Source organism: Astatotilapia calliptera, unplaced genomic scaffold, assembly GCF_900246225.1.
Source record: "Astatotilapia calliptera unplaced genomic scaffold, fAstCal1.2 U_scaffold_26, whole genome shotgun sequence".
NCBI classification, from domain to species: domain Eukaryota; kingdom Metazoa; phylum Chordata; class Actinopteri; order Cichliformes; family Cichlidae; genus Astatotilapia; species Astatotilapia calliptera.
The window spans coordinates 58,357-72,633 of NW_020535763.1; the positions used below are offsets into that span (position 1 = coordinate 58,357).

A 14,277-nucleotide genomic window follows, 5' to 3' on the forward strand; every position below is an offset into this window, starting at 1 on the left:
GATCTCCATTTGACAAATGTCATCATGGTCAGCACAGGATGAATTCAATGGTGTCCAAAGCATGTTACATTGTTAGTCGGACAAAGAGCTGCAGCTGATAGTAGCCTCATTGTAGACAGTTTGTCACCACTTTGTGTCATGAACTTTCAGCTGGTATAGAGACGCCAATGCTGACCTGCTGCTCCATCACCTGAGGACCATAATGATATAAACAGGATAAATAAATAATATATTCAAACAAATAACAATTGATCTACAATTTCTATAAAAAGAATAAAAGTAATTCTGAACTATCATCTGATCAAATAAATAAACACACACAGACATACCACCAAAAATAGTGGTACTGTTTCTATGATTAACAGTCTCATAACTCTGAGTCACTGCCACTCACCTTTAGCAGGAGGCTGATTGAGATTGATCCCTTTAAACTCCCAGGTCCTAAAGACGGACCAGCTTATTAATCAATCTTCAAGTACTTTTTAAATACAGCAAAGAAAATATAAAACTTTCACAGCTTTGATCAAAACGATTGTACAATTTGTATCTCTTCAAGATCACCAAGATTTGTTGATGTTCACCATTTACATCTAGTTATTTAAACGGTTTTGATTCAGTCACATGCAGCACACAGGACTGAAAGCGCACAATCTGCTTTGAGGTAGCAGCCAAGAAAGATGTAGTTTGTGTCTATGAACAGTGAAGATCCGTATGTACACGATTCAGTCATTGACTTTTGTTCTTTTTCTAAACTGAACTGCAGATAAACCAAAGGCCAAACTGAGAGCTGATAACACAGCTGTTCCAGTAGGGGGCAGTGTGACCCTGACCTGCTCTGTGAACCCACCATCATCATCTGGATGGAAATACTACTGGTACAGAGATAATACCACAGTGGATGTTGTCCCCACATCAAATGGACAAATCAGTGTCTCACAGGAAGGACTCTACAGGTGCAGAGGAGGAAGAGGAAACCCAGTTTACTACACAGAGGACAGCCAAGAAATTCAGATTAACACAAATGGTGAGTTTGGATTCAGTTCATTGTGGGAAGTCAAGTAATTTAAACACAGCATGAGTTGACTCAAAGTGGTTTCAAGTCAAGGAAAATCCATGAACTGGATTTATTATAAAATTATCTTATAAAATATCAAATATAATTAAACTTTATTGTTTGTTGTCACTATCTTTGGCAGGATCTTCATCTCCTGTGTGGTTGATGGTTGGACTGGTTTGTGGAGTCTCTCTCATTATTATTCTCCTGCTCTTGTTGTATCGCTGCAGACAGTCCAAGTGTAAGAGCCTCTTCTTTTCATGCTGTATTAGAGAGTTTATTTACTACACACACTTTAATTATTCATACATATTCATGTGTTCTGATCTCATGACACAAAATAACAATTCACACCACAAAGATGTGTAATAACATTTGTCTCTTTCACAGATTCCTGCTTCACCAGGTTGGTAAAATACTTTTTATTATCATTTTAAACAAACATCAGTTACTTTTGAGTTTATTGTGTTTATTTCCTGTTTCAGGTGGATCCAGTCTGAGAGTCACAGTCCGGGCTCCTCCACAAATCATGGAGTCAACCAGGATGAAACTCATGAATACAACTCTGTTCATCCTGGTCAGCACTTAAACCGATCTTTATTATCATTGTTAATATTGACTTTTCATTCAGTCTCCATTAACAGGAACATTTCTTAGGTTCAGTTTGTGCTCAGCAGCTTCTCAAAGAACATTTATCAAAATCCAGCTGGACAAACATCCAAATAACCAACTGACTACATGCACAAAAGATCAGAAACAAACAGGATTTTACAACCTGATTGTATCTTTAACTCGACTGAAAGAATCCACAAATGTTATTGTTTCATATCAGAACAACACAAACAGTAACACCATGATGGGTTCATGCTCTGAAAATATCTGATAATCCTGTTGTTGACTAAAACACAACTAGTGAAATGTTTTCTTTGACTGATGACGTCAAAATGAAACTGATTCTGGTTTCTTTTCATTTTCATGAAGGTGATGCTAACCTCTATGAATCCATCACACAAGAGGAAGACACTGGAACTGGTACAGTTCATATTTACAAAAGCTCAGAGCAGCTAGAGATGCAAGAAGCTTTTGATTTAAGGAGACAAACTGCATTTGATGTGTTTACAAACATTTTTATATTTCAGCAGATGAACCCAGAGACGTCACATACTCTCTTATTACACTTCAAAACTTTGAAAAGAAGAGTGAGTACACAAAACATTAAATGTAGAAATAAAAGCCTGGAAAGTTTTTGAAATGTTTCAAATGAATTAATTATTTTCATTAATCTGATCATCTTCACAGGGAAGCATCATAAAGCAGAGCAGAGTGCTGTTTACTCTGAGGTGAAGATGGGAGCTGCAGGTACAGTCACAACAGTCTCATTCAGTGTTTGTACTTGAACGTGTCATCACATCATTATATTGCAGGTAATTATAGGTCAACATGGAGTTTAGTTATTCACTGACCAAGCTTAGCTACTACATACGACCACTACACATCAGCAGACTGAATCTTATACACATCGAGGGCCGTTCAGAGTTTAGTGTAAGTTTGTCTGCTTCATATACAGAATGATATTGTTATTGTACAGTATGGTATTGTCCATCTATATGTCCCCCAACTAAATAGTTTCTCTCATGTTTTTTACTCTGTGATGTTCTTGTCATCATATCTGTGCTGAACAAATGTGTCCTGAGCTCTGACGTCTCTTTTAGAGGACAGTCTGATGTATGCTGAGGTCAAACAGCCCAAAAAAGAAAAAGCCAAGAAAAACAAAGGTGAGCAAAGTCTGCCATCATCTCCACTGAATATTGTTCATCATGTTTATTTTACAGGTTATATTTATGTATTCACACTTTGTCAGCTTTTTAAAATCTTCTCTTTTATCTTTGCATTAGTGGAGACGTCCAGTTTCCTCCTGGTTAATGATATTATTGTTTTCAATTCAATTCAATTCAATTCAATTTTATTTATATAGCGCCAAATCACAACATAAGTCGCCTCAAAGCGCTTCATAGATACAGAGAAAAACCCAACAATCATATGACCCCCTATGAGCAAGCACTTTGGCGACAGTGGGAAGGAAAAACTCCCTTTTAACAGGAAGAAACCTCCGGCAGAACCAGGCTCAGGGAGGGGCGGCCATCTGCTGCGACCGGTTGGGGTGAGAGAAGGAAGACAGGATAAAGACACGCTGTGGAAGAGAGACAGAGGTTAATAACAGATATGATTCAATGCAGAGAGGTCTATTAATACATAGTGAGTGAGAAAGGTGACTGGAAAGGAAAAACTCATGCATCATGGGAATCCCCCGGCAGCCTACGTCTATTGCAGCATAACTAAGGGAGGATTCAGGGTCACCTGGTCCAGCCCTAACTATATGCTTTAGCAAAAAGGAAAGCTTTAAGCCTAATCTTAAAAGTAGAGATAGTGTCGGTCTCCCGAATCCAAACTGGAAGCTGGTTCCACAGAAGAGGGGCCTGAAAACTGAAGGCTCTGCCTCCCATTCTACTTTTAAATACTCTAGGAACAACAAGTAGGCCTGCAGAGCGAGAGCGAAGTGCTCTAATAGGGTGATATGGTACTACAAGGTCATTAAGATAAGATGGGGCCTGATTATTTAAGACCTTGTATGTGAGGAGCAGGATTTTGAATTAAATTCTGGACTTAACAGGAAGCCAATGAAGGGAAGCCAAAACAGGAGAAATATGATCTCTCTTTCTAGTCCCTGTCAGGACTCTTGCTGCAGCATTTTGGATTAGCTGAAGGCTTTTCAGCGAGTTTTTTGGACATCCTGATAATAATGAATTACAGTAGTCCAGCCTGGAAGTAATAAATGCATGAACTAGTTTTTCAGCGTCACTCTGAGACAGGATATTTCTAATTTTAGAGATGTTGCGCAAATGGAAGAACGCAGTCTTACATATTTGTTTAATATGTGGGTTGAAGGACATGTCCTGGTCAAAAATGACTCCAAGGTTCCTCACAGCGTTACTGGAGGCCAAGGTAATGCCATCCAGAGTAAGAATCTGGTTAGATACCATATTTCTAAGATTTTCAGGGCCGAGTACAATAACCTCAGTTTTATCTGAATTAAGAAGCAGAAAGTTAGCGGCCATCCAGGTCTTTATGTCTTTAAGACATTCCTGCAGTTTAACTAATTGGTGTGTGCTATCTGGCTTCATGGACAGATAGAGCTGGGTGTCATCAGCATAGCAGTGAAAATGTATGCTATGTCTTCTAATGATACTGCCTAAGGGAAGCATGTATAATGTAAACAGAATTGGTCCTAGCACTGAACCCTGTGGAACTCCATAATTAACCTCAGTGTGTGAAGAGGACTCTCCATTTACATGCACAAATTGGAGTCTATTAGATAGATATGATACAATCCACTGCAGCACAGTACCTGTAATACCTACAGCATGTTTTAATCGCTCTAATAGGATATTATGGTCAACAGTATCGAATGCTGCACTAAGGTCTAGCAGGACAAGCACAGAGATGAGTCCACTGTCAGAGGCCATAAGAAGATCGTTTGTAACCTTCACTAAAGCTGTTTCTGTGCTGTGATGAGCTCTGAAACCTGACTGAAACTCTTCAAATAAACCATTCCTCTGCAGATGATCTGTTAGCTGTTTGACAACTACTCTTTCAAGGATTTTTGATATGAAAGGAAGGTTGGAGATTGGCCTGTAATTAGCTAAGACTGCTGGGTCTAGAGATGGCTTTTTGAGTAAAGGTTTAACTACAGCCAGCTTGAAGGCCTGTGGTACATAGCCGATCATTAGAGATAGGTTGATCATATTTAAGATCGAAGAATCAATTAATGGCAGGACTTCTTTGAGCAGTTTTGTAGGAATGGGGTCTAAAAGACACGTTGATGGTTTGGAGGAAGTAATTATTGAAGTTAACTCAGAAAGATCAACTGGAGAAAAAGAGTCTAACTTAACATCAATGGTACTAAGAGTAGCTGTAGATAATATTACATCTGTGGGATGATTATTGGTAATTTTTTCTCTAATGATAAAAATTTTATTTGTGAAGAAGTTCATGAAGTCATTACTAGTTAACGTTAAAGGGATGGTTGGCTCAAAAGAGCTCTGACCTTTTGTCAGCCTGGCTACAGTGCTGAAGAGAAACCTGGGGTTGTTCTTATTTTCTTCAATCAGTGATGAATAGTAAGATGTTCTGGCTTTGCGGAGGGCTTTCTTATAAAGCAGCAAACTATTTCTCCAGGCTAAATGATGATCCTCTAGATTTGTGACACGCCATTTCCTCTCCAGATTACGAGTCATCTGCTTTAGGGTACGTGTTTGAGAATTATACCACGGAGTCAGGTACTTCTGATTAGAGACCTTAGTTTTCACAGGAGCTACAGTATCCAGAGTCGTACGTAGTGAGGAGGTGAAATTATCTGATTATCTAATGATCTTCTCTTCATTCACAGGAAAATCAAGTCCTGCAGCTGATGCAGCAGTTTATTCTGAAGTCACATCAGGAAGCTCTCTCAGTAATTCTGCTGCCATGCAGGCTGATTTATTCTTTACATTATTAAATGTCTTCAGCTCATAATATCTTTACATGTTGGAAATCACTTTGTCTCTTTGTGCTTGTCTTACAGGTCAGTGAGGAGAGCTGTAGCAGCAAAGAAGAAGCTTTTTATGAAGCCACTCTTGTTCCTCTGCTGCCCAAATATCAGACATGCTCAGCTTTATGTGCAGTTACAATATTACATCATAACATCAAATAATTCAGTATAAACCAAATGGAGGTGTATTCATATTCAATATTCGTGCTCTTTATCTTCTGTTACTTTTATAAAAAAAAAATTGTAATAAACCTTGACTGTATCTAACATGTTCCAACAGCAGTGAGAAATATGTGATGTTTAATATCTGACAGCACAATTTACAGTCAGTGTTTGCAGTGTAAATACTGATATGGGCACCAACAAATACTTTAACTGTGTTTGTTTACATTATATAAATAAGAATTATATCATAGGCAGTGAATACATTTGAATGTATTTCATTTTTGTGTTTCTGATCATTTTTTGCATCTTTTAGTTAAAAGGTAGAAATAAAATCTTTTTACATTTGAACATTTTATGTTTATGTTTGATTTTTGTTTCCTGTATGAAATTATCCACAAACTAACCAGATCATCTCTCTATGTGCTGATAGTTAAATGAAAATATAACTTGTACATGGGCTAAATCTCATATGACAGATTGCATGGAGACAGAACATCACAGAGAATTAAAGCTCTGCATCAATCACGGTCAGCACGACTCAGAGAAGTAGCAGTATTATAATTCATTAATACGACACAAACATCAGAGCTAAAAATCCAGACAGGTTCAACCAAGAACAAGACAGCAACAAAACATCTGTCTGACCCTGCAGAGTCTGATTGTTTAGTCACAGTGAGGAGGAGGCACAGGTCAGTCAGGTGTAAACTTAACCAGCTGGGTTGAGCCTGGTTGGCATTTTTCTGCAAAATCAGCATGACGGTGCTAAACAGTGCTGATCATATCCTGTAATACAGGGTGACCATAATTTGATTTCCAAGAAAGAGGACACTTGCGCCAGTCATGAAGAACCTTTATAATACTGTTTACATGAAGAAAACATATTTAAACAATAACATCTCTGTGCAGTTAATGAATGGTGAAATAAAAAATGTCATATAGTCTTTTACAAGTCAACAAGTGGTCACCTTACTCTAATAGCTCAGCTGTGCTGTAGATGGGTTTCCCTCTTCACTATCAATCATGTCTTTGTCCTATAAAGTGGGAGAGCAACTACAACTACACTGGTGACTTTTTATTTTGTCCTGTTACCATTTGTAACTAATTTGTTGACTTTATGTCATTTTAGTTTCTAATAAAATGTCATGCAGTCCTGTGTTCCCTGATTTAATTAAATCTGTGAATTAGGATGCAGAAGCAGAAAGTTTAGAGGTTTTATTGCAGGGTTAATAAATGGTGGTGTGAGAGAAATTCTGCACAGATTCTGAGTCTGAAAGACGAACAGTGTTTGGAGTCTGCTGTTACCATCACAGCTGTGTAGGTGGCAGTAATACAACTTTATGCTGGTTCTCAGCTACTAATGAAAAAGAAGTGAGCTTCTTACAGCTCTTCATAACTTACTGTTATTATTGTATTTTTATTTTATCTGATCAGCAATAATTCAGGTCATTAAAGTGTTTGAAATGTTATTAGTGTTATTGCTCATTATTATTACTGTGATTAGTGTAATGGCTTTAGGACCCAGGGGATCAAACAGAGGGTATAAAAAAGGAAGTAACAGCAGGTGCTCTTCTTCTTCTTCTCTCCTTTGTTCTGATGTGAGGCTGTGGACTGTGGTGTTTTTGGGATGCTGCAAAGTTTTGGAGTGTGAACAGAGTGTGCTGAGGAGATCGTGTCGCCATATAAGTGAGCATACTGCCCTTTAGCAGAGATTCAAGGTATAGACTGAATGTTTTTAAGTTATCTTTCTTTAAGCCTTTAAAATAGATTAATTTAAATTAATCTTTAAATTACCAGTTAAAATATTATCCTACAGGATCGAGGCCTCAGTGCTCCGGTGTTTTTGATTATTATATTAGTGTATTTTTGTTTATTAGATCAGCAGTAATTCAGTTTATTATGTGTTTGAAATAAATTGAATGACTGAATCACAGCTGAAAGTGTGTTTTGTTCTTGTTGTTTTATGCATTTACTCTGAGTGTGTGATTATTGTGCTGCTGTTACAGTCTTTCTGTTTTACTTCTCAGCACTGCCATCATGTGTCTGAATACACAGCGTACAGTCAAACTCAACAACCTCAGTTAAAGATTTGCTAACATTTAAAGCTGTTGAGCACCAGTGCAGGTTATTTTTGACCTGTGTTTGTGTTTTTGAATAAATCTCTTGAAATTTTTGCAAATGGAAAATGTTTTATATTTATGATGGATGTCAAACTTTTAAAACACTGAAAGAAATTTCAAATAAATTCAGATCTGCAAAGAAATGCATTGATTATGTTTTATTCAAGATTTAGCTCTCTTCACGACAACACAGACACAGGTCGGTTCTTTGAAACGGGCGTTTATTACTTGGGCCTTCTCTCCTCAGCTTCACCATCACCAGTACGCCGATACGCGTAAACTTTTAGCTTAAAATCGCTTCATGAGAGACCTCATGAAAAGTCTCGTGTGCTCTCGTTAAGGGTATTCTCACGAGACACTAGCTCTTACACCTTACACATGTACATTTCAAAAAAAGACATTTAAACACAAACTATTGACTATTGACTATAAACTGATTTAGTGATTGGTTTTCCCTTATCAAAGGTAGTGTCACTGAGCAGAAGCTTTAGCTTTCGCACCTTGCCATCTGCGCTGGGCAGGGCTTCCACAACCCTTGCAAGCTTCCACTGGTTTCTTGGTGCACTGTCATCCTTTAATATTACAATGTCATCTGCTTGCAAGTTTCGTGACAGCTTCTGCCATTTCTGTCGTTGTTGGAGGTTTAGCAGGTATTCTCGTTTCCATCGTTGCCAAAATTCATTGGCCAAAAACTGCACTCTTCTCCACCTTTTGTGCAGATAGAGGTCTTCTTTGCAGAATTGTCCAGGGGGTGGCAGAATTACAGATGATTTCATGGTTAGAATGTGGTTGGGAGTGAGGGGTTCCGGACCAGTAGGATCGTGAAGATGCTCGACACTTAGTGGCCTGCTGTTGATTATGGTCATTGTTTCATACAGAAATGTTCTTAGAGTTGTGGTGTCAAGTCTGCTGGCGGACTTGTTGAGCATAGCTATCAGGATGCTTCGGATTGTTCGAATCTGGCGTTCCCAAACTCCTCCCATATGACTAGCTGATGGGACATTCAGTACAAATTCACAACCAAGCGCCCTTGTACGGTCTTGATCCATTCCTTCAAGCAATTCAGAAAGCTCCTTTCTAGCACCAACAAAGTTTGTGCCTCTATCACATCTTAGTTGGCGCACGGGTCCTCGAATAGCTATGAATGATCGAAGTGCATTCATGAATGCGTCTGTTGTCAAATCGTCAAGGGTTTCTATGTGAACTGCTCTAGAACATAGGCAGGTGAATAACAATCCGTATCGTTTCAACTCTCTCCTTCCTTCCTTCACAATAAAGGGGCCAAAACAATCAAGCCCACAATAAGTAAAGGGGGGAGATGTCTCAATTCTCTCTCCTGGTAGATTTGCCATTTGTTGAACCTCAGTTGTTCTTCTGTATCGTCTACATTTTACACACTTGTAAATGTGTGAGGAGACCACACTTCCACATCCTAGGACCCATATTCCGCTTGCGCGCAACTCGTTCATGGTCATGCCCCTTCCTTGATGGTGTATACGCTCATGATGATGTTTGACCAGCAGAGCTGACACATGAGATTTTTTCGGAAGAATCGCAGGATGCTTTACATCATGGTGTAAGGCTGACTGAGACAGCCGTCCTCCCACCCTAAGAACATTGGTTTCATCCAGGAAAGCATTCAGCTGGCGTAGCCTGTTGTGCCTGCTCAAAGTGTGTTCCTTCTTGCCTCTTATTTTCTTTATGTCTTCAGCAAGCGCGTCTTCTTGTACGAGTTTGATGATGAAGATCTCTGCTTCTCTTCGTTCTTCAAGATTAGTCGACTCATTAGTTCTCGACTGAAATCCCTTAAACTCTCTGACAAATCTCTTGAGCCTGGCAATGGCTCTCACCACTCTGGACCAGTCAGAAAATTTAGTTAAACGGTTTACCATTGGATTCTGTTCTCTTGCTTTAACTGCATGAACATGTGCTCTCCGAAGTTCAGGATCAGTAGCCTCAACTTCTCCCACCATTCCCATTTCATGTGGGAGATTTTGCTGCCAAAGGAAGTTGGGTCCTTTCAGCCAGTTAGATTCTTTAATTTGAACTCCAGTCAATCCTCTTGAGGCTCCATCAGCTGGGTTGTCTTCAGAGTTGACATGTCGCCATTGTTCAGGTTTTGTGCTAGATCTTATTCGCTGGATGCGGTTGGCCACGAATGTTTGGAACCTTTTAGCATCATTATTCACATAGCCAAGGACCACCTTTGAGTCAGTCCAGTAATACTCTTGCACATTTTCAATCTCCAGCTCGCCTCTAATGATATCACCAATGCGGACTGAGGTCACAGCTGAAGATAACTCAAGCCTTGGGATGGTTGTTAGTTTCGTAGGGGCTACTCTTGCTTTCCCCAAGACAAGTGAACAACTTATCTGTCCTGTTTCACCCACCGCTCTAAGGTATGAGCATGCACCATACCCTTTGAAGCTTGCATCAGAAAAGTTGTGAAGCTCATATAGTGAGACTTCACCAAAGTTTGATGGAAGGTAGCTTCTTGGAATCTTTAGAACTGCCAAATGAGGCAGATCCTTGAGCCATGACTCCCATTGTGGCTGGATGTGCTCGGGGAGAGGTTCGTCCCAGCTTACCTTGTCTCTACACAGTGTTTGAAGAATCTGTTTGCCGACAAGTAGGAATGGAGCCACGAAACCTAGTGGATCATAGACTGAGGCAACAGTTGAGAGAACGCCTCTCCTTGTCAGTGGGTTTTCTTTTACCACCACCCTGAACTGAAATTCATCCGCCTCAACACACCACTGAACTCCAAGTGCTCGCTCGATATGAAGTTCTCCTAGAGCCATGTTTAGATCTTTGGTCTGAACACATTCTTGTGGTGGAATTATTGCAATCACACTCTCATCGTTGGATACAAACTTATGTAGCCGTAGATTTCCTGTTTTGCACAGAGCTCTTGATTCCTTTACCAGGCGTATAGCTTCAGCAGTCGACCTTACACTTGTCAGGCCATCATCTACATAGAAGCTTCTTTGGATGAACTTAATGGCTTCTTTGCTGAACTTGCCTTGGCCTTGTGAAGCTAGGTATTTCAGTCCAAAGTTGGAGCAACCGGGGGATGAAGCTGCCCCAAAGAGGTGTACCTTCATCCTGTACATCGAGGGTTCAGAATCCAAATCACCTCCATCCCACCAGAGGAACCTGAGATAATCTTTATGTTCCCTTGCAACGTGGAACTGGTGAAACATTTTTTCGATGTCACACATTATGGCTATAGGACCCTTTCTAAATCGACTCAACACACCAACTAATGTGTTAGTCAGGTCTGGACCCGTCAAGAGATGGTCATTTAGAGAGGTTTCTTGGTAGCGTGCCGAACAATCGAAAACCACACGGATCTTCCCGGGATTGTGGGGATGGTAGACACCATGGTGTGGTATGTACCATGCTGGCTGGTTGTCTAATTCAGACTGTGGCACCTTCTCAGCATCTCTTCTACTTATGATTTCATTCATGAAATTGACATAGTCCGTGTAATATTGTTCATTTCTCCTCAGTCGACGCTCTAATGAGCTGAGCCTGTGAACTGCACACTGTTTATTGTCTGGAAGATTAGGTTTGTCTGTCTTGAAAGGAAGCGGAAGTTCATAGTGGCCATCTTCCTTCTGTCTTATTCCAGCTTTCACTTTAGACAGAAAGAGGAGGTCCTCCTGAGAAACTGGATTATCATCTGTTGAGTGATCTGTGAAGTCTGATTCAAAAGTCTTAATTATGTCAAGTGGGTTGATCTCTTTGACTTGAGTCCTGCACGCAAAGTGCACTTCCTTCTTTAGCTGAACTGATGGATGCACAGTTGGTGTCACTTGTCGTACTATGATTCTATGACTGAATCCTATTGGATCGCTGTTGTCGCTTGCTGAATGTGAGCAACCAACAATGCTCCAGCCCAGATCAGTCCGCTGCGCATATTGATGATTTTCGTCACCAGACAGGATCTCTCTTGGGAGGAGGGCTCGTTGACAGTTGTAGCCTATAAGAAGGCCTACTTCGCAATCCAACTGTGGTGGAATCTTTTCTGACAGTTGCTCTAGATGTGGCCATTTTAGAGCTGTTTCAGAGGTAGGAATGTGCAGCCTGTTTACTGGGATAAATTCTCTTGTGAAAACAGGTGGTAGTGGAATCCTTTTCTCTGAGTTGTATCCTCTCACTTGTAGACCTGTCAGTTTCTGACATGGAATAACTGTCGACTTGGCAGACATTGTGGACAGTCGCAGACTGACATTCTCTCTCTTTGTGTTCAGGCCTTGAGCTACTTCATCTAGTATGAAGGTGGTATCACTCTGTGTGTCTAAGAGTGCATAAACTAGCAGTTCTTGATCTGGCTGCTTAATAGATGACACCCAGACTGGCAAGATAGAAGATGTTCGTGTGCTTAGACCCTCTTGAATAACTCTGTTGGAAGTGGCTGTTGCGGTCCTTTCTGTGGTGTCTGCCTTGTCCTTTGAAATTTCACTTCCATTTAGGTGGATTGGCCTTTGACGTTCCTTGAACTTATCGTCATGCAAACATGTTGGGTGTCTCTTTTGGCATTTCTCACACGTGCTTTTGTTATCACATTTTCTTGAGTGATGACCGGTTTTCAAACATCCACAGCAAAGCTTCTCTGTGTGTACAAACTTAACACGATCCTGAACTGTCTTTTCTGTGAAACTTCGGCATTTGTCTAGGATGTGTCCTGTCCTTTTGCAGAAAACACATGATGTAATACTGCTCTGTGTTGTACTTGTGGTCAGAGTCTTTGCTTGAACTATTTGGCTTCGTAGATGCCTTGGTTTCTCGCTTTCAACACTCTTAAGTGCTTGTATTGAGGAAATTGGATCGCAAGCAAGATCTGCTTCCTTTGATAGGAAGTCAACAAACACCTTGAATGGTGGGTACTCAGCTTTCACTTGTCTGACTTCCATCACTTTGCGATTCCAGCTGGAAACCAACCAATCTGGCAATTTCAGCAGAATCCTCTGACTCTCAACGCAGTCATTCAAGACCTCCAGCATCTTGACATGAGACATGGCAGCCTCACAGCTCTTGAGAAAGTCTGCAAATTCTCTTAGCTCGCAAGCATCCTTAGAACCTATCTTTGGCCATGCATGCAGCTTGTCTCTGAGTGACTTCCCAATTAGGAATGGGTCTCCGAAACGTTTCTCTAAAAGCTTCCAGGCTTCCACGGATTTTTTAGTGCACTCTCTGAACACCTTGATTGCACACTCATTCTTGGCGGTGACCTCAACCTTGGACTAAATGAAGACATGGATAGGCTCAACACAACACAACAGGAACTCAGCGCAATTGGCAGTCCACAAATATAATCAATCAGTATATGAGCGACTTTGGTCTTTGCGATGCATGGCGCTCCCTTCACCCCACCAGTAAGGAATATACTTTTTTCTCGCATGTTCATCACTCTTACTCTCGTTTGGATTATTTTTTGGTCAGCAGCTCACTGCTGTGTGACATTTCAGACACTGAGATTCATCCTATAGCTGTCAGCGATCATGCTCCCGTATCCTTAACACTAATACACAAGAATAACACTACGCCAAGAAAAAACTGGAGATTTAATATATCACTACTTAAAGATGAAGACTTTATTAAATTTTTTAAAAAGGAATGGACTTCATACTTAGACTTTAATGACACTCCCGAAATATCTGCTTCTGTTCTATGGGAAGCAGGGAAAGCTGTGATGAGAGGTAAAATAATTTCTTTCTCATCACACAAAAAGAAAGAAGAAAACAAAAATATTCAGGAATTAGAAAAAACCATCAAATCACTAGAAGAAGTCTACGCGTGCAACCAAGATCAGGAAACATTGAACAAAATATGCAAAACAAAACTAGAATTAAATGAAACTATTAATAAAAAAACACAATTCCTTATACAAAGACTTCGCTTGCAGAATTTTGAACACAGTAACAAATCAGGTCGATTTCTAGCTAACCAGCTAAAAATAAATAAAGAAAAAACAACTATATGTGCTGCTAAAGATTTATCGGGGAACACAATATATGATCCTGGAAGAATAAACAACATTTTTAAGGATTTCTATGAAACTTTATACTCACCACAAATAAACCCATCTAAAAATGAAATTGATCTGTTTCTTGACAACGTAACTCTTCCAAAATTACTAGACAGTCAAGCAATGGAACTGGATTCGCCACTGACGCCAAGTGAACTCCAGGAAGCCCTGATAAGTATGCCCAATAATAAGGCCCCAGGTCCAGACGGTTTCCCTGCAGAATTCTACAAAGAATTCTGGACAATTTTGGCACCAGTATTCCACAGCATGTTGCAGGAAATCGAGGAAAATGGCAGACTACCACCAAATATGAATTCTG

The 14,277-nt window shown here is 40.0% G+C and overlaps 1 protein-coding gene and 1 long non-coding RNA gene across 2 annotated transcripts in view; both read left to right on the top strand.

The window, feature by feature from the left end:
* LOC113017888 (Fc receptor-like protein 5) overlaps positions 1–14,277 on the top strand; it is a 59,922-nt gene that overhangs the window by 21,209 nt on the left and 24,436 nt on the right. Inside the window, exons 6-11 of the mRNA XM_026160997.1 lie at positions 764–1,024; positions 1,197–1,295; positions 1,445–1,460; positions 1,540–1,631; positions 2,036–2,086; positions 2,197–2,253. Of these exons, the coding sequence (XP_026016782.1) occupies positions 764–1,024; positions 1,197–1,295; positions 1,445–1,460; positions 1,540–1,631; positions 2,036–2,086; positions 2,197–2,253 (576 nt within the window). The remainder of the gene's footprint in view (positions 1–763; positions 1,025–1,196; positions 1,296–1,444; positions 1,461–1,539; positions 1,632–2,035; positions 2,087–2,196; positions 2,254–14,277) is intronic.
* On the top strand, positions 2,363–5,812 carry LOC113017894 (uncharacterized). Its single transcript, XR_003271610.1, has 4 exons — positions 2,363–2,413; positions 2,767–2,829; positions 5,502–5,564; positions 5,676–5,812. It is a non-coding gene; the product is annotated as an uncharacterized LOC113017894 (long non-coding RNA).